Source organism: Anticarsia gemmatalis, chromosome 3, assembly GCF_050436995.1.
Source record: "Anticarsia gemmatalis isolate Benzon Research Colony breed Stoneville strain chromosome 3, ilAntGemm2 primary, whole genome shotgun sequence".
Taxonomy (NCBI): domain Eukaryota; kingdom Metazoa; phylum Arthropoda; class Insecta; order Lepidoptera; family Erebidae; genus Anticarsia; species Anticarsia gemmatalis.
Window position 1 is genome coordinate 13,826 of NC_134747.1, and position 17,609 is coordinate 31,434.

General features: G+C 49.5%; 4 protein-coding genes across 6 annotated transcripts; all 4 read right to left on the reverse strand.

Annotated features, from left to right (window-relative positions):
- Nucleotides 1–256: 256 nt before the first annotated feature.
- Nucleotides 257–8,017, reverse strand: LOC142987124 (uncharacterized). 3 transcript variants are annotated; one of them, XM_076135678.1, is made up of 10 exons: nt 7,500–8,017; nt 4,049–4,203; nt 3,782–3,953; nt 3,546–3,685; nt 3,398–3,471; nt 3,009–3,302; nt 2,759–2,929; nt 2,239–2,434; nt 2,094–2,164; nt 1,338–1,479 (listed from the first exon to the last, which is right to left on the reverse strand). In XM_076135678.1, exons 1-9 carry the CDS (start codon nt 7,756–7,758, stop codon nt 2,108–2,110), a joined length of 1,518 nt encoding a protein of 505 aa, XP_075991793.1. In that variant the 5' UTR covers nt 7,759–8,017; the 3' UTR covers nt 1,338–1,479; nt 2,094–2,107. The 3 variants fall into 3 exon arrangements, with proteins under 3 accessions (XP_075991794.1, XP_075991793.1, XP_075991792.1); XM_076135677.1 differs by having other exon boundaries at nt 3,546–3,706; XM_076135679.1 differs by lacking the exons at nt 2,094–2,164; nt 2,239–2,434; nt 2,759–2,929; ... (4 more) ...; nt 4,049–4,203; nt 7,500–8,017 and adding an exon at nt 1,573–2,070 and having other exon boundaries at nt 257–1,479.
- A 1,852-nt stretch (nt 8,018–9,869) lies between these two features.
- On the reverse strand, nt 9,870–12,723 carry LOC142987095 (dynein axonemal intermediate chain 2-like). Its single transcript, XM_076135645.1, has 6 exons — nt 12,527–12,723; nt 12,279–12,426; nt 11,447–12,196; nt 10,896–11,207; nt 10,156–10,260; nt 9,870–10,067 (listed from the first exon to the last, which is right to left on the reverse strand). The coding sequence occupies exons 1-6, from the start codon at nt 12,721–12,723 to the stop codon at nt 9,870–9,872; spliced, it is 1,710 nt and encodes a 569-aa protein (XP_075991760.1).
- Nucleotides 12,724–13,576: 853 nt separating this feature from the next.
- Nucleotides 13,577–15,125, reverse strand: LOC142987096 (dynein intermediate chain 3, ciliary-like). The gene is made up of 4 exons (XM_076135646.1): nt 14,745–15,125; nt 14,326–14,637; nt 14,144–14,248; nt 13,577–13,831 (listed from the first exon to the last, which is right to left on the reverse strand). Exons 1-4 carry the CDS (start codon nt 15,123–15,125, stop codon nt 13,577–13,579), a joined length of 1,053 nt encoding a protein of 350 aa, XP_075991761.1.
- Nucleotides 15,084–16,276, reverse strand: LOC142987126 (dynein axonemal intermediate chain 2-like). Its single transcript, XM_076135681.1, has 3 exons — nt 16,123–16,276; nt 15,903–16,050; nt 15,084–15,484 (listed from the first exon to the last, which is right to left on the reverse strand). The coding sequence occupies exons 1-3, from the start codon at nt 16,263–16,265 to the stop codon at nt 15,125–15,127; spliced, it is 651 nt and encodes a 216-aa protein (XP_075991796.1). The 5' UTR covers nt 16,266–16,276; the 3' UTR covers nt 15,084–15,124.
- Nucleotides 16,277–17,609: the final 1,333 nt, after the last annotated feature.

Here is a 17,609-nt window from a genome sequence, read left to right on the forward strand (position 1 = left end):
TTCAACGCCATAAGCACCAGAATCGTGTCTAAAGTCATTTTTTTTCGTTTTCGGTAGGCTGTCGTTTACACCCTGTATAATTATGTCCTCATATGTACATATAATTACTTATAATATATTAGGTATACATTTTATAAAGTTCACTGCTCATTATTTTATTGTCGCCGATCTATTGCGGCTCTACAGTCCATTTATTGCATTCATTTCATTCTTTTCGTTTATGAATTTTTTTTTTTTATTGAAACGACAATTTATGAAATGCTTTTTATTGAAAAATATGTATACACACACAGACACATCAGTATGGCCGCTATACTAACCTACTATCGTGTTTAGTAAAACAATGCTCGCGGATGAGAACTTCTTAGGCTTGTTATTCTGTCCTCCACAGGGAGAGGGCTGCGGGCACTGGCAGGGGGGCGGCTTGCCGCGCGGCGCCGGCGCGCTCTGCACGCGCGGGGGAGGCGGGCACTGGCGCCGGGGAGACGCCGGCGCACACGGGGAGCTCGGTATTTTGTCGGGACAGCCGCCCGACCCCGACGATACTAGTTTTGCAGCGGTGTTACCTTTAAATTTCTTCTGTATGTTTTTTATAGATAACCAAGAATCACCACTTTTGCACGCCACAGTAGAAGATTTCGCGGTCGGATCTGGGACCGAGGCGCAAGGTCCCGCGTCGACGCCGTCCAGGGAGACTCGCACGCGAACCTTCGTGGTACCGGACGGCACGTCCATCACGAGCTTCCCCCCGGGCGGCTCGGGCCGAGGCGGCCGCGGCGCGCACGAGTCGACGACGACGCGGCCCAGACCCGCTTCCTTCAGTCTCTCTCTCGATTGGAGCGACCGAACCGAAGTATGGAACCGACGCTCGCAGCCCGAGTCCGGGCGCCGCGGCGCCGAGCGGGTGGCGCGCAGGCGCAAGCGCTCCACCACCGTGAGAGGGCGGCAGCGCTGCGGCGCGCCGGCGCCCGGCGGCGGGTTCGCGCACCAGCCCGAGTCGTTCAAGCTGCGAGGGCCGGCGGGCGGGGCGGGCGGCGCGGGCGCGGGCGGCGGGGCGGCGCGGGGCTGCGCGGCGCCGCTGCGGTCGATCTCGAGGAACACGCGCGGCTTGTGGGCGCAGGGGTCGGGGCGCGCCCGCGCGGCGCGGCACGTGCTCTGCACGATGGTGACGCGCTGCGGGGCCGGCGCCTCGCCCGTGGCGGAGCAGCGCGGCCGCTCCTCGCCGGTCCGCGCCAGCTCGTACATGCGGCCGTCGGTGGCGCGCGCCAGCTCCCGCTCGGCGCCGAGCGCGTAGGGCGCGGGCGGGGGCTCGAGCGTGCGGGTGCTGGGGCGACACGAGATCTCGTGCTCGTACTGCCGCCGCTGGGATCGTTTGGCGCACGCGAGTCGTTCGGCGACGAGGTCCTGGGGGCTGGGGGGCAGGTGGAAGTCGTCCGGCGGCGGCGGGCCGTGACGACTCTGCGCTCGGTCGGAGTGACTCTGTAAGTTCATAGTGAGTTGTGAGATTGTACGATCGATCGGAGAGAGGAAGTGCTCAGATTGAGTGTTCGATTAAAAGTACGCGTGAGGCACCTGTCGAGTGACGTCGGCGCAGGAGCTGGGCCCGTGGCGCGCGGGAATGCAGGGGGGTGGCGGAGGACAGCGCGGGGGGCAGCACACCACGCGCATGGCGCGCGGCACGATGGCGAGCGGCTTGCGGCACGGCGGGGGCCCGGTGGGGGGACACGGCGGGCACGGCGGAGGGTTCCCGGGGCCGCCACACGACGCTCCGCCGGTGAGAGCGCGTGCTACGAGTCGGATCGTTCTTAACTGATGTTGCGCGACCATATCTGTGTTTGTGTGTGACGCTCGCGGTTTGTCGAGCGAAAATGCACAATCTCGATGGTCGCCCTCGTGTTCCTCGCAACTCGTGCCGGAGCCCTCGTGTTATTCGAAACTAGTCGACTGCAAGTTTGAAGCGTAGTGACGTTCTCACAAGGGTGGGGCGTTTCGATGCCGATCATAACCGTCGGAAACCGCGAGGACCGGGATCGGGACTACCTAAGTACATAACTTAAGAAAGCACTAGTCTTATATAATGTATCGCTACATACATCAGTGGCGAGTGTCACGGCGAGGCGAAGCGCTCCGCTTGAGACTGCGGCGTCGCCCGGCTGCGCCACACCTGTGTAGATCACAATCTTATTATTTCTAGCAGAGTCGCGCGGGCTTCACTCGCTCACAGAGCTAGTTACTCACATAAAGGTAATGGGCGGCGAGCACGAGCATGGTCCCGGGCGCGGTGCGCGGCAGCAGCGCGCACACGGCGGGGCCGGCGTGGCGCTCGTCTCCGCGCCCCTCGCCGCCGCCCCCGCCGCCGCCTCCGCCGCACTGCGCCGCAGCACCGCTGCGCAGCGACCACGTCCACACATGCGACGAGAATGCCCCCGCCGGACTGCACACAACACTCACTCAATAGGACTACGCGACATTACTCAGTAGACAGATATTCATAATCAGTAATCACTATTACGAGCGATGCTTATTTATTGTTTATAATTTAAAAAAAGAAAACGTACAGCTCCCGCACTAAGAATTTATTGCTCTTAAATTGTGTCGCGGGTCCTTTACACACAACCGAAACAGCTATTTGTGGATCGCACTAATAATTGTTTCGTGTGGGAATCGAACCCACGACCTATGGTAGGAGCGTCCTTAACCGCTGCGCCACGGAGGAGCTAGCGATGCAAACGACAAGAATAAGGAATATAATGAACACCTCGCAAGAAAGCGCTCCGACACGTCGGGCTGCACGTAGTGTAGCGGCGAGGCGGGCGCGGCGGGCGGGCCGGGCGGGCCGCGCGCGCCCAGCACGCACAGCGGCGCCAGCGAGCGCGCGCACACGCACGTCACGCTCCCGTCGGCGCACGAGGCCCACAGCCGCCGCTCCCTGCACAGAACCGACATTGGCACCGTGCCCTTCGCGCCCTCTCCACACTGAGCCGTCGAGCGGCGCCGCTTCGGCCTACCTATCGTGCGCCACGAGTCCGACGAGCGGGGCGGCGAGGAGATACTCGCGGTCGGGAGGCGTGCAACCGGCGCGGACGCTGTCCTCGTCCGGCTCCGGCGCCTCGTCCTCGGGCTCGGCGCGACGGGCGCGGCGCCGCCGCACTCGCTCGGCGAGCTCCCCCGGCTCGCCGGCGAGTAGCGGCAGAGGACGAGGCTCCACCACGGGCCACGTGGCTAGCCCGCGCGCCGAACCCGCTACCAGCACACGTCTCACGTCGTCACCGCCGGATGGGACGTCCATGACGACCGTGTGCCTGCAGAGTAGAAGACGGGTTACGTAAATAGCACCACAGTACGTGTGCCGTACCTGTTCGTTCGTGTGCTGTGTAGTTAGTGCTGTAGCACTCACGTGATATGCGCACGGTTCTCGTTGAAGATCCTCAATAGAGGCGATGTCACCCCGGCGTATTCGGATTGCGTCTCCTGTGCACGAGTATTTGGATTTAGAAAGGCCCTCTCTAGCGGTCAAATTGTCTTCAGAACGGTCGAGCGAATACCTGTGTGGCGGCATTAAGCCAGACGGTAGTGCAGGCTAGACCCGGCCCCAGGCGGCGCAGTTCCAGCGACAGAAAAGCATCGCCGGCAGGATCCGCCCAACATCCGGCGGCCCCAGCACTACACCGGACACGGCTTGCGACTGTACCGCCACCGCAGTCATCTGGGAAACGAGTTACGTTAAGCGTTCATACGGACAGGGAAAGGGTTACTGCAACGCGACCTACGCCCTGTTTACCGTCGAGGTGAAGCACCATTAGTTCCCAGTCGTCGATGAGCGCCCGGGGCCCCGCGAGCAGCAAGCGCGGTGCCGCGTTAGCCCACTGTACGCGTGCTACGCCGGCCCATCCACGCGCTCGCAGATCCGTACGCCACAGTTCACGCCAAGAGCCCTCCAGATAGCACCACACCTGCGAAATTAACACCCGTAATTATTAGAGCGTAATCAGGAGAGACAGGTGTCAGGATGAGGATAGGACCTGACAGGGCTGACAGGAGTTCGTACCGCGAGGGAGGCGTCGTCCGCAGCGAGCGCGAGCGCATCGTGTCGCGGCGCGAGGGCGGCGTGCAAGAGCGCGGCGCCGCCGGCCGCTGCGTAACGCGCCTCTAATTTCCACCCCGCCAGTGCACTCACGTATTCTTGCCGCCATGACACCGTGTCTGGATACCCCATTTTTAATATTGTTAATACAATGATTCATTTATGATAGTTTGCAAGTAACTGAGTACGAAAGTACGTAAATTAAGTTGAAAAAAAAAATGAGACCTTGGCAGCAGTCGAAATCAGGTATGTGGTTTGTTCGGACAATCGTTTGGCTGGCTCCCTGTAGGTACCTACCTATAGTAACATATAGACCCCCGTTCAAAGTTCGGGCCGAACCATTTGTTTTTTGTCTAAATAGTCCGCTGGTCTAACTACTTGTAGGTGGGTAGGTGCTTTTATTTACTCTGTCTCAATAATTTAAAAATGATTAGGTACACATACTACTAATTTATTATACCTCAAACTTTGTTATAACAGTAATTTTGGTGCATAATATTGAGATAAGTACATAATAATACCTATTTATTTATTTCTAATAATATGTATTTAACTATGTTTAAAAGGGTATTACATTGTTAGACATTATTTGGATGATAACAAAGCTTGGGACTGTGCTGCTTCCACCAAGTCTGTTTCAAAATATTATATTACAATTCGATGAAAGATGGGTAGGTATTAGTTTTCTTTAGATTTCTAATTAACTTTATTATTTCATTTCATATCTCTGGACTACAGAGACCCTGTCCCGGACATTTGGGAGGTGTGCGTGGGGCCGAAGCCAACACGTAGAGGCCCTTTTAAGACGGCTTTAATCTTTCAATAATGTATGGTGACACAATCCGGTGATTATCCCTGTTTACACCATAAAATGCACCCAAGGACAATCACCGGACTGTGTGGAGCTATGGCAAAACGAATGAGAAAAAACTAACGATAACAATGTTGAAAATATGTAAAAGTGGCAGTCGGAGTCTTGCCAACTCACAAACTGGGCCACCCTAAACAAGCCGCATCAATAGCAACAAGGGGGCAACAGGGACGTGAGCGGCTGAAGGACGGAGAGGCCTCGCTGGACGTTAAACTCAGATCACTTGCTCCCTGAGGGTCCGGCATCACTGGCCCACTAGCCACTTACGCTCAGCATCAGTCCTCCTCCGAGCAGAGTGGAAGATCTGCTCTTGCGACTCCACTCTGGATGGCCAATGAAGGCAAGCCAGAGGTGGGGGGCCGCTTCCTCGTGAGTTTTCACTCCAACCAGCCGACTAAGTCAAGCCGAAGATGAGTTTATTATTTTAATATTATTCATATCTTGTATTGTTTTTTCTTTCTTCTCAAGATAGGTATAATAAAAAATACCTACTTTGACGATTTCAAATATTTGTTAAAGTTTATGAAATAGAGCATATTTCACTTTGATTGCCTCTGTGGCTAAGAAAATATTATTATCCTATAGTTATTAACTGCACGTTTGGCGTAGTGGCTAACGTGGTCACCTTGCCGTAACCGTAGCGCCGCGTGTGGTGGGTACGAATCCCACCAGGGACAAGTATTTGTGTGATGTGCACGAGTATCTGTTCCGAGCCTGGTTGTCAGTTTATCTTCTTAGTTTGGAATTTGGAATCAAATGACCATGTGTGAGTTGTCATATTATGATATTTTTCTTATTTATAGTTACATACTTTGAAGCTAAATAAAAAAAAACTTGATGAAGTCTGATAAACAAAATGATATTATTCTAGCAATACAACAGTAACTGTCTGCTGGACACGCTTGATTGCGTTAACTCTATGGGTGATAATTGTGGCATTGTGTAGTTTTGTTCATTATACATATTCACAATAACTTAATGATACCATCTTTCTCAATCACCTATGCACTATATCAATATTTATTTACAAATCCATTCTAGGTATCAACATATTCACTGTGAGCATCAGCAAGAATTAGCAGACAAGCAGGGAAATAGGAATAGATTGTTGAAGGAAAAAAAGTAAAATAATAGACACTCTGGAATATTAATTACTAGCTAACCCGCGCTGATTCCCTTGCGTCACGTAAGAGAATCATAAGATTCCCATTTTTGTAACATTTTTCACTGGTACTCTGCTCCTATTGGTCATAGTGTGATGATATATAGCCTATAGCCTTCCTCGATAAATGGGCTATCTAACACTGACTGATCTGACTAGATCGGACCAGTAGTTCCCGAGATTAGCGCGTTCAAACAAACAAACTCTTCAGCTTTATAATATTAGTATAGATTAGTATAGATAGTATAGATACTCAAATCATTAAAACATACAAATAAAAATGTTTTGTTAGTAACAACATTATTTATTAATTAAGACACACAACTCTTTACTGATGTATTTAATGAAAACTTTGGATTATCACATAATATATGAAGGTTACATAACGAGGGTTACCTACTATCAACCATAGTTTTGCTTCTGATGAGCCCGCAGTTTATTAAATAGCTTTAAGAACAAGGTCTTAAAGGAAAATTCAATGAATTAGATAACATGTTTTAAATTTTAGTAACAAATTTATTTGTTTGTATGTAATTATATGTGCAGCAGTGTTAACTTCTGCGCCCAGTGAAATTCACTCTTACATATGCATTGTATGGATTTTACTGAATTCTTATCTTTTACTATAACAGGTATAAAGGAGCCACTTACTTCAAGTCAACAATTTTCTACATACAACCACAATACAACATGTACATACATCTAGTTAGCTAGAGATAAAGTTAGTATTATATTATATTGGTACTCATGTAAGTAAATAAATGTTGTACAGTAATACATAGTACCTACCTATTATCAGCCTTCTGGTCTTTTTTCCTAATATTATGGAACACTATAACAAACATCAGAAAGTGAGGAAATAAGAAAATAATGAAGTCTAATTTATACTTGTACTTCTAATCATAGCCTATCATTATTATATCAGAACGTTTGACTCAATAATCGTTTAATCTTTAAGAATGTATGGTAGAATTTGCCCAGGAAACTAAATGACTAGCTGTATAGGTTACCATTACAGTATGTCGGAGCCAAGCCACGGTTAACTGCATTTGTGAACACTATTGCTTGAGTATCTATAAACATTTGGTTCATAATGTTTTAGTTATTATCAATAATAACAGTTACAATTGTTATACTTAGGTACAATTATGTACTACACTTATTGTTTTTAAAAAATAATAAAAAGGAAGTAGAAAAAGATTCATCTTTATCATGACAGTACCACTGTACATAACATTTGATATAACTTATCGTTTCTCTGAAAACAACAAGCTAACGGCTCTCTATAGTGTTAGAACACAATGGTCATTATTCAGTGGGGCAGCACACTTCATACGACACACACACGGTTAGTGGGCCGGCTCAGGGCACGCGGCGGGTACCGGGGTCGCGGCGCAGCGCGTGCAGCTGGCGCAGGGTGTGCGGCGCCAGCAGGCCGTCCCGCAGTAGCAGGCGGCGCCACAGCGGCGGGTCGCGCGCCGCGCGCCGCCACGCTGCGCACACGCCGCCCGCACGCGCCAGCTGCCGCGCCTCCAGCCATGCGAACACCTCGCGCAGCACCACGCCGCAGCGCCGCTCCTCACTCTGCCACACTGACCATTCCGCCGTTTCCGTACTCTCGTCACTCTCGGGCTGCGACATCGCGCCGGTACTACTTTACTTTATTATGAATTTTCACACCCATCGACAAACCAATCTTTTGATGAGACGACCAACGATAGATTAAGATTAAAATATTAATAAGGATTAATTTTATTTTACTACATTTTTAGAGATCTAATTACAATAAAATTATTGTTATGACATTTCTGTTTTTGACAGCTGTAATTGAAACCTAAAACTTCAAACTGACAGTTGGTCAAGGGGATAGAGCGCGAGCGTAGGGTAAAGACAAAAGAGACTTTGGATCAGGCATTGGATCTTGTTTCTTTTCTTTTTGGTTTAGCTTCGTAGCGATTCTGGCTTTATGCCTAATTCCGCCAATAACACAGTATTAAATAAAATATATCAAAAAATATTTTAAAGTCGTATTTTTTTTACTGCTAAGGAACCATCTGTTCATTGGGTTCGAATCCCACCCGGGACAAATCTTTGTGTGATGAGCACGAGTATTTGTTCTGAGCCTGGGTGTCAATTTATCTATATAACTATGTATTTAGAAGTATATAAGTATGTTTATCAGTTATTTGGTTACCATAGTACAAGCTCTGCTTAGTTTGGAATCAAATGATATTTATTTATTTATCTTGAAACAAAAGTCCTGAGTGTGCTTTAGTCCTAGCTTTTATATGAATCTTGGATCCTTGTTAGCTACTTCATTAGAGCTACGAATGACACAATTTGACGTTAATGACAATGACAAATATTTGCTGACAGTAATGACAACTGTCGGAAATACGCGGTAATTCTAATTGGTAAAAATTGTTTAGCAGTGAATAAAATGCCACTTTAAAATATTTTTTTATGTATTTAATTAATACTATGTTAATAGTGGAATTCCACATAAAGCCTGGATCGCTATTATACTGTAGAAAGGCATTGTATTATTATATATTTATTATATCAAACAAAAAAAATATTAGTTAATGTATTATTTGTTTGCCTTACGGTATATTACTGTGGGGCGTGCTATATTTAGTTTAGGAGCGCGGGACTCCTTGAGAGAGCTTTTTTGACGGATAGGGATAATGACGGTGGCATCACAGTACCTATGTGCTTGCAAACTTGTTGTATGTAAAACAACATATCGAGACATTTGCAACAAATAGTGATAGGCACAATTATAACACTAGGAACAAACACAAATTAGTAGGTCCCTATCATCGTTTACACTAGGTGCATAATTCGTTTGTAGGTCTTGGCATTCGATTCTTGAACAAGCTTCCTAAGCGCATCTAGGATTTACCCCTGCTAAAATTCAGGGTTGCTGTTAAGGAACATCTCGTTAAGCAAGCCTATTACAGAATTGATGAGTAACTGAACGACAATAGTTCTTGGGAATAGTCGCTCGCTTGATTAGGATTAGGATTCTTTGAAAATAGGGAACTTTGCTATAAATTGTATAAACTCAGTAGCAGTCGGTCTAAATATTGTAAAATATGGGCAATTAATGATGCAAATAAGTGATATAACGTACAAGTTTATGTTAATCATAAAACTGTCACTTTCTTTCCTTCTTCTATAATGTTCACAACCAATGTGCTCACTTGCTGCCCATATTCTTATTGTCACATGTTGGTAGGTGCTCCCAACATACGGTATGATCAGAGACTAATATATATCGTAACTAAGTAAGTAAGTATATGCATTTTCCTTAATTGACGTTTAGTCTATATCATAGATTGTTGGCAGCGCCTCGCATGATCAAATTATTGTATCAACCACATTGTAAATTAAACTTTTGGCGATTGAAAATAGTGGCCGTGAGTTTCTTGCTAGCTCTTCTCATAAGGCTCTACCCACTTTCCGAACTAGTGGTAGATTCAGTAATTGTAACAACTTTCATAAGTGTCAATATTTGACCTAAATGAATAAAATGATTTAATTTTGATTTTGTTTATTCGGTTCTTGTTCAAGTCACAGTCAATTACAAATTAATTAAACACTAAAAATATTTTACTAAATATAATCTAAGTACAATTAAAAGACAATTGTCATAATTAGGTGAGTAGAAGTAACAAAATTATTCTAAAACATTAAATGTGGATATAAATCGTAATGTAGTTGTGATCGTGTGATGTGAAGCGATGCGTCTACATGGAGGCGAGTTCCTTCTTGGTGATCTGGTTGTACTCGAGCGTGGCCTCGGCCAGGTCGCGGTCACCGATGGCGGCGTCCAGGTCGGTGGCGGACGCGGCGGGGCTGTGCTCCTCCGCGGCGCGCAGCTTCAGCCTGATCTCGCGCATGCGCGCTTCCAGGATGCGCTCGCGCTTGGCCTCACGCTCGAACATCTGTACGACACACAGTACTTATACGCAATATGCGCATCACTCGCGGGCCGCGACACACGCACGGTGGGCACGAGCCCCGCACACTTACCGCCGTGAGCAGCACCTTGTCGTTCTTGCTGGACTCGGCGAGGCTTCGCGACAACTCCAGCATGTACACGTTGCCCTTAGAGCTGCCACAAGCTACAATCGAGCCCTGAAGAGTTGTAATTCTTTTTATCAGTTCAGTAGTAATACACAATAGACAATATATGACGAGTCACAAAACTCTATTACGCATTGTATGATTAGATTGTAATTGCAGCAGCACTAATAGTTCCTCATAGTGCCAGCGAACTGAGTTTAGGAAAACGTGAAACGCGCGCGTGACTAAAGCATTGTACCTCTACGCTTTGTAGCAATGTTTGTTTTTCTAAAGCTCCTCAACATATGTATATGTAGTTATCTTTATATGGTAAAACTTTATGCCCATTGTCATTTTTGGGTATATTTATTTACTAGCTGACCCGCGCAACTTCGCTTGCGTCACATAAGAGAGAATGAGTCAAAATTTTCCCCGTTTTTGTAACATTTTTTACTGGTACTCTGCTCCTATTGGTCGTAGCGTGATGATATATAGCCTATAACCTTCCTCGATAAATGGGCTATCTAACACTGAAAGAATTTTTCAAATCGAACCGGTAGTTCCTGAGATTAGCGCGTTCAAACAAACAAACAAACTCTTCAGCTTTATAATATTAGTATAGATGAAGGTATTCACGATCTCTGCATAATTTAGAGCACATGGTTGCTTTTACATAAAGCAAAAGCGTGTAATGTGAAGGGACTTACGGATTCGTGCATGGAGATGCGCAGCAGCGGCTCGTCGCAGACCTGCATGGTGAGGACGGGCTCGTGCTGGCGGCGCAGAAGATCCCAAAGCGCGATCACGCCGTTCGCTTGCGCCAGCAACATGAGCGAGAGGCGCGTGGGGCTCCAGGCGCCCGCCGTGATCTTGTGGCGGTGCGGCGGCGACCACAGCACGGCCGACTCGCGGCACTCCTCGCTCCACACGCGCGCCGTCCAGTCGCCCACAGTCAGGAAGTTCTTCAGGAAGCCCGGGTTGCGCTCCACTGTCCATACGGGGCCCAGGTGCGCTTCGAACTAAACAAAAAACTATTCTTATTAAAACCTTTATGTTCAGCATTCTAGGCGCCTGGCCGTCCGTGGAACTACTCTAGGTGATGAAAAGCCAGTTAATGTGTGTCAACTCACTTATCTGCCTTATATGTATCAATGTATATGAATACTATATATTTCTAGGTGTGATGAATGTGTTGATCGTAGATGAAGTAGGTCCTTAGATACTATATAGTAGGCCGACACTAGTGATCAATAATTACCTTGCCTGGAAGCTTATCTAACGCAGTTTTTCCTTTCCTGTTGCCACCAATAACCAAACCATTTTCTGCTCCGACCATGAACCGCGTCGGTATAGTGGGCTCGAACTCTAAGCAGCTAATGCCGAACGCTTTCGCCATGCTCTGCACATCGTTGGCTGAGGCGACGACGTCGATGATCATCTCGTCTATGGGCTCACTCATCTTGCGCATGTCCCACCACTTGCAGGCGCCGTCGGGCCCGCCGGAGAAGAACTCCATGCCGTTCTTAGCGTTGATGAAGCGCACGCTGCGCACGAGGTCGCGGTGCGCCACGTGCGGCGGACACAGCGTGCACGGCTCGGGGTCCCGCGAGCGCCGGTCCCACATCGCCACTTGGCCGTTCATCAGCCCGCCCGCCATCAGTTCCGTGTTGCGTGGATTGAACTGCAGATCGAGCAGAGCGCACGGCGGGTTGATTGTCGACTCGGGCGCGTTGGCGTTTTCCGGATCCCATAGGAAGCAGCGCACCGGTGCTTTGAGCACGCGGCTGTGGTCCACGGACACGTAAGTCACCGCGAAGAGCTGGCCGTCCGGCCGCCAGCAGATGGACGTCACGGGCCTCTGGGGCAGGTTCGGCACGCCGCCGCCGTCGCGATACACGTTGATCGTGCGACAGCTCGTGCGCTCCAGCTCTGCCATCGCCGACAGCTCGCTGTAGTAAGTCTGGTACATGTCGATGGCATTATTTTGTAGCACGAGACTCTCCATACCCTTTGAAGAAGAGAAAATGAAGCATAATAAATTGGCACCTACAGCTAGGGAGCGTCAGAAGGGTGCTTTTGCACGCGCTCACCCCGGCCAGCGACATGACGCAGTGTATGTACCCGTCGTCTTTCTCGATCTTCCGGCGATAGCGCTGCGTAGTCTCCGGGTCGTTGACGTTAACGTCCTTGGGCCAGCCGCCCTCCGCATGGTTGGCGCCGTTGTTGGTGTACTCGGCCCTGCAACAGCGTGCGCGTGAGGTGTGCGTGACGTGCGTGTGACGTGCGGTGTCGCGCGGTGTCGCCAGTGAGCGCGGCGGGCGGGACGGAGCGCACTCACCGGATGGTGTTGACGGTGTGTTGCGAGAAGTTGGGCGTGTGCTGCGTGGCGGTGTGCACGGGGTTGCGCAGGATGTACGCCTTGTGCTCGGGCACGTGCGTGGGGATGGTGTCGCACAGCTCCGGCCCCGACTCGCAGAACATCGGCTGACGCCCGAAACTGTTGCGCAACTTCGAGTACTGGAAGGTTATGTCCATTTTGATACTGAAAACTAATAATATATTTTAATTAAGAATTGTAAATTTAACTGTATGGCAACTATAACAATTAGTCTAATATATTATAATATTCTTGTATATAATCTTTCTGCTATCTGCTAGGATAAAAAATCAAAGAGAATAATTATAACCACGTTTATAAAATATTCAAAGCATAGATTATACTGGCCGTCAAACCAAAGAGTATCTTATAATGTAAAAGCCCGAACTGTTGTAAATCCTGAGATTTTCCGGTAAAAGCTAAGATTTACCAACTCTCAATGGTAAAAGTCCAAGTAGTAAATATACAAGTCGAACATTTCAGCTCAGGCAGGAGGGCGGCGCATGTTTAGTTTCGAGCGAATGTGCCTGAGCGCTCGCGCTGTGGTACAGTTACCTACGTGCCGCGCACGCACATACATATATGAATATAGTTGTCTGAACGTTATCAGTCAGTTCGCGACTGTAAGTGTGCTGTGCGCGTATCATCTGGTGAGCATAGAGCGGCTCAGAGTATCTCTCCAACTCCAATGTCATTATTTCGTAATACAGTAATTTCACCAGAGCTCGCATTCGCCTCATCGTTAATTTTCACGTCGTCGTCTAATGATCGACGTTTGTATGTTGATAAAATTTTAATTAAAACAAAGAACAATTCGTTCATAGTTATGTATTTAACTGTACATACATAATAATATATTAACAATTATTGTTAGTCACGTATTTAATACATAATAACTTAATATGGACCACGTGAAATATAGAAAATACATGTTGTTTACAAAATAAACGTAGAAAATATAAATAAAAAGAATGTAAAAATAAAAGTAAAACGAAAGTGAAGGATGTCGTGTCACGCGGTGTGTGGGGCGGGGGTGTGCGGGGTGTGCGGGGTGAAGGCGGCGAGGTGGGTGCGCACGGCCGCCAGGTAGGCGGCGCTGAGGTCGGCCAGCTCGCGGTCGGGCAGGTCGGCGGCGGCGGCGAGGCTGGCGGCGGACGAGCGGCTCGACGCGGAGGCGCTGCGCTCGCCCGTCTGCCGCTGCCGCAGCCGCAGCTCGCGCAGCCGCGAGTCCAAGATGCGCTCGCGTTTTGTCTCTCGCTCGAGCACCTGCACTCGAATACGTTGCTAGTTACATAGTTACATATATTCTAAAAAAGCTGAGCCTGCTGAACGCATTAACATTGCTTTAGTTGAATAAATTCTGTCACATAAATATTATAACCTCAGAAATCAGATTAATAACACATAGGCTACTTTTTATCCCGAAGGTCCCGAGGGATTGGTATTTACACGGGAAGGTTAACCGGACGAAGGCGTAGGCGGCCTCTAGTGGTAAATAATATGATCTGGTACAGGTGTAAAGGTTTATAGTTCCGATCATACTAAATGAAGTATACCTACTCTTGTACCTACTCTCACCTGTGTCAATAGACCCTTCTCTTGTTTGTCCGAGTCTCTGAGGCTCTCCGACAGCTCTTGCATGTAAATGTTACCATCGCTACTGCCACATAGAAGAACTTTGCCCTAAAAAAAACAGTACGATTTTATTAAATGAAATCAAGTGACGCTTCTTGTAGTTTACAAATGAAATGATGACCGACAGCTGAATGCAGGCGCACGCGCAGCAGCGGGCGGCGGCACACCTGCACGCTGAGCACGGGCGCGTGGTGTCGGCGCAGCAGGTCCCACGCCGCGAGCGAGCCGTCGGCGCGCGCCAGCAGTGCCAGCGAGCCGCGCGCCGGGCTCCACGCGCCGTCCGCCAGCGCGCGCCGCTGCGGCCCCGTCCACAGCACGGCCGCCTCGCGGACCTCCTCGCTCCACACGCTCGCCTGCCACGTGCCCACGCTCAAGAAGTTCTTCAACGAGCCAGGGTTGCGTTCCACTCGGTACACTGGACCCGCGTGCGCCGTATACTGGAACCATTCAAACACTTTTGTACGTCCATGTGATCCTGTGCGCCAAACTTGTAACGTTTTAAAAACAATCGCTGCATTCGTTCCACATTATAATTACTACGTACCTTGCCTGGCAATTTTTCCAAGATGTTTTTTCCTTTGCGATTTCCCATGACGACCGAACCGTTTTCAGTTCCCACCATGAATCGTGTCGGAATAGTCGGCTCGTACTCGAGTGTACTGACGCTGTTAGCATTACTGATAGATTGGCGCTCGTTAACAGATTTGACCAGATCCAGTATTAACACGTCCGTGGGTCGGTCCATGTTGCGCGTGTCCCACCACTTGAGCACGCCGTCGGCGCCGCCGGAGAAGAACTCCGTGCCAGCCTTGGAGCTGATGAACAGCACGCTCCGCACGAGGTCCTGGTGCGCCTCGTGCGGCGCGCTGCACGCGACCGGCGCTGGCGACGCTCGCGCGTCCCACACGCACACCTGCCCGCTCATCAGACCGCCAGCGCGCTCGCCTCGCGCGGGTTGTACTGTACATCCAGTATGGGGCATGGCGGACGGAGCGACATTTTGGGGCGATTGGGATACTCGACATCCCATATGTACGAGTCAAGGGAACCCCGTGAATTCCTATCGACATCCACGTCCAGATAAGCAACAGCAAATCGATACCCGCCTCCTGGCTCCCAGCAGATGGACCTGACGGGCCTGCCGCCCCCCGAGATGGAGCTGTCACGGTATATGTTAACTGTGCGACAGTCGTCTTTTCCGAGTTTTGGGAACCCCGCCATCTTCGAATAATACGATTCGTACACATCGATGGCATTATTCTGGTTTATGTAGTGTTCCATGACCTAAACCAAATGTATTATTACGTAAACAAGTAATTAATACGTGTTGTTGCTGAACGTTAAGGGTTGGACCACATCTGGCAGCACGGTATCGCCTTTTCACTTGACGCCGAAGCGCGCGATGTGCTAACGCATCCTTTCACCGCCGATCACTTGCTATCGCATGTACACGCTAGAATCACTGCTCTCTCTTCCGTGGTCCTATCTATCTCGCGCTTGAAACTTTACTGATCATGAAAGACCGCGGCAGTATGCCACCCGTGCTGCAGCATGCTGACGCGTGCGATCGCCTTTTTTTGTCTGCGGAATGCGACAGCGCGCGTTCGCATGCGGCAGCATACTGCAGCACGTGGTAGCACAGGCGGAACAATTGCGATTCCGTGCTGCCAGATGAGGTCCAACCCTAAAACGATAAGCTCACCGGCGATTGTGTCATTACAGTATGTATGTAGCCGTCCTCCTTCTCTATTCTGCGGCGATACCTCTGCGTAGCTTCCGAGTCGTTGAAGGAGATGTCGCGCGCCCAGCCGCCCTCCGCGTGGTTCGCGCCGGAGTTGCACACGTCGGCGCTGTAACACGGTGGTCATGCGAGCGGGCGGGTTGACTACACTCACTACACTCACTACACTGCTACCACTCACCGGAACGTGTTGGTGCGGCGCTCGGCGAGGGGCCGCGCGACCTGCACGCCGGCGTGCACGGGGTTGCGCAGCACGTACTGCCGCTGCAGCTCCGCGCTCGGCTGCACCGAGTCGCACAGCACCGGCCCCATCTCACTGAACATGGCCTGGCGACCCAACTGCCTTCGCTTCAACCGATATTCATAATTAAAACTCATCTTATCAAAATTCTATGTAAAAATGTATATGTATGCAAACGTATCAAAACAAAATACAAAAATGTGTAAACATTCACGAAAAATATATTTTTAGAGAATAACAGATAAAAAATATATAGTTTCTACGTTATGGTCAAAGACGGGTCATAGATATACGTATTTTAGCTATTTGGCGAACATCGCGTCGTTGACTGTTTGAACAGCTAACTATTGCTTGAGACTTCGTACTACTATAATACGAAATACATACTACGTATAATCGCAGGCCGCTCGTCAGAGGCGCTGATCAGATTTTCATACAAAATTTCTCGATGACAGGTCGGTTGTCGGTAGTCGATAGTAGCAGAGAATCGAGCTACAGGACTTGATATCAACTGAGGTGTGCTAATTAGTGTCATAGAGTACTTTGATACTGAGTAGTGAGTATACTGACACATGCACTGGGGTTGCTGCTACCGGCACCAGGCTAGTGGTTATAGTTTCCTTACAACCGAAAGTGCAACCGCGTCCCGCAGTTAGCTGGACGGCTAGCGGCTGACCGCATAGTGCGTAGATGCCCTTACTAACTTAATTACTCTGTCCACGTTGAGAACACATGGGAGCCATAGACAGCGTAAATTATAGTATTTACTTTTTATTTATTTTTATTATCGTAGTTTTAAAGTACTCTGTGTTATGTGGTAAGCTATAGTTACAGTACTCTGTCCAAGTGTCCACGGTGGGAGCTAAGAAAATAAAAAATGACAGACAGTGATGTCATCGGTAAGGCTAGATAATAAAGGTTAAGTAAGCACGTAGGTTCAAAATTTTAGTGCGTGAAATGATAACAATAAAATAGGTATGACGGGCTGCGTGTGGCGAGTATGTAGAAGGCGGGGCGAGGTGCGCGCAAGTTAGTGTCGTGGCGACATGCAACAGTTCCCGATGTTCCGGCTCGCGACGCTGCTGGCGCGGCAGCTGAGCGCGCCGCTCGCCGCCAGGATCAAAGTAGGGGCTACGCGCTCGGCGCAATGGCGCGCAGTGGTGCGCAGTGGTGCGTGGTAATGGTGGGAGACGAGTGACGAGCCAGTGTCGTGTGTGCAGGAGGTGGCGCGCAAGCACCCGTGGTTCAGCCGGCACGTGTGCATGGCGACGGGGCGCGCCTACAATGCGGCGCAGCTGCGCTTCCGCCTGTGGGTGATGGCGCTGCGCCAGCCGCGCGCCGTGCCGCCGCTCGCCGACAGCGCCGCGCTCGACGCCGGCGCCAACCTGCTCGGTGCGCCGCCTGTCTCACCCACTCTCACTCACTCT

What these genes read in the sequence shown, in the direction of transcription:
- LOC142987124 (XM_076135677.1), bottom strand. Translation starts at nt 7,758, where the DNA reads ATGTCGCAGCCCGAGAGTGACGAGAGTACGGAAACGGCGGAATGGTCA. An exon ending in GAGAACCGTGCGCATATCAC is followed by an intron (nt 3,303 to 3,397) that starts GTGAGTGCTACA and finishes TCTACTCTGCAG; the next exon opens with GCACACGGTCGTCATGGACG. An exon ending in GGACTCGTGGCGCACGATAG is followed by an intron (nt 2,930 to 3,008) that starts GTAGGCCGAAGC and finishes GGTTCTGTGCAG; the next exon opens with GGAGCGGCGGCTGTGGGCCT.
- LOC142987096 (XM_076135646.1), bottom strand. Translation starts at nt 15,125, where the DNA reads ATGAGCGGGCAGGTGTGCGTGTGGGACGCGCGAGCGTCGCCAGCGCCG. An exon ending in TGGAAAAATTGCCAGGCAAG is followed by an intron (nt 14,638 to 14,744) that starts GTACGTAGTAAT and finishes GAATGGTTCCAG; the next exon opens with TATACGGCGCACGCGGGTCC. An exon ending in GCGTGCGCCTGCATTCAGCT is followed by an intron (nt 14,249 to 14,325) that starts GTCGGTCATCAT and finishes TGTTTTTTTTAG; the next exon opens with GGCAAAGTTCTTCTATGTGG.
- LOC142987095 (XM_076135645.1), bottom strand. Translation starts at nt 12,723, where the DNA reads ATGGACATAACCTTCCAGTACTCGAAGTTGCGCAACAGTTTCGGGCGT. An exon ending in CACACCGTCAACACCATCCG is followed by an intron (nt 12,427 to 12,526) that starts GTGAGTGCGCTC and finishes ACGCTGTTGCAG; the next exon opens with GGCCGAGTACACCAACAACG. An exon ending in GCGTCATGTCGCTGGCCGGG is followed by an intron (nt 12,197 to 12,278) that starts GTGAGCGCGTGC and finishes TCTTCTTCAAAG; the next exon opens with GGTATGGAGAGTCTCGTGCT.
- LOC142987126 (XM_076135681.1), bottom strand. Translation starts at nt 16,265, where the DNA reads ATGTTCAGTGAGATGGGGCCGGTGCTGTGCGACTCGGTGCAGCCGAGC. An exon ending in CGCCGCACCAACACGTTCCG is followed by an intron (nt 16,051 to 16,122) that starts GTGAGTGGTAGC and finishes ACCGTGTTACAG; the next exon opens with CGCCGACGTGTGCAACTCCG. An exon ending in CTGTAATGACACAATCGCCG is followed by an intron (nt 15,485 to 15,902) that starts GTGAGCTTATCG and finishes CATTTGGTTTAG; the next exon opens with GTCATGGAACACTACATAAA.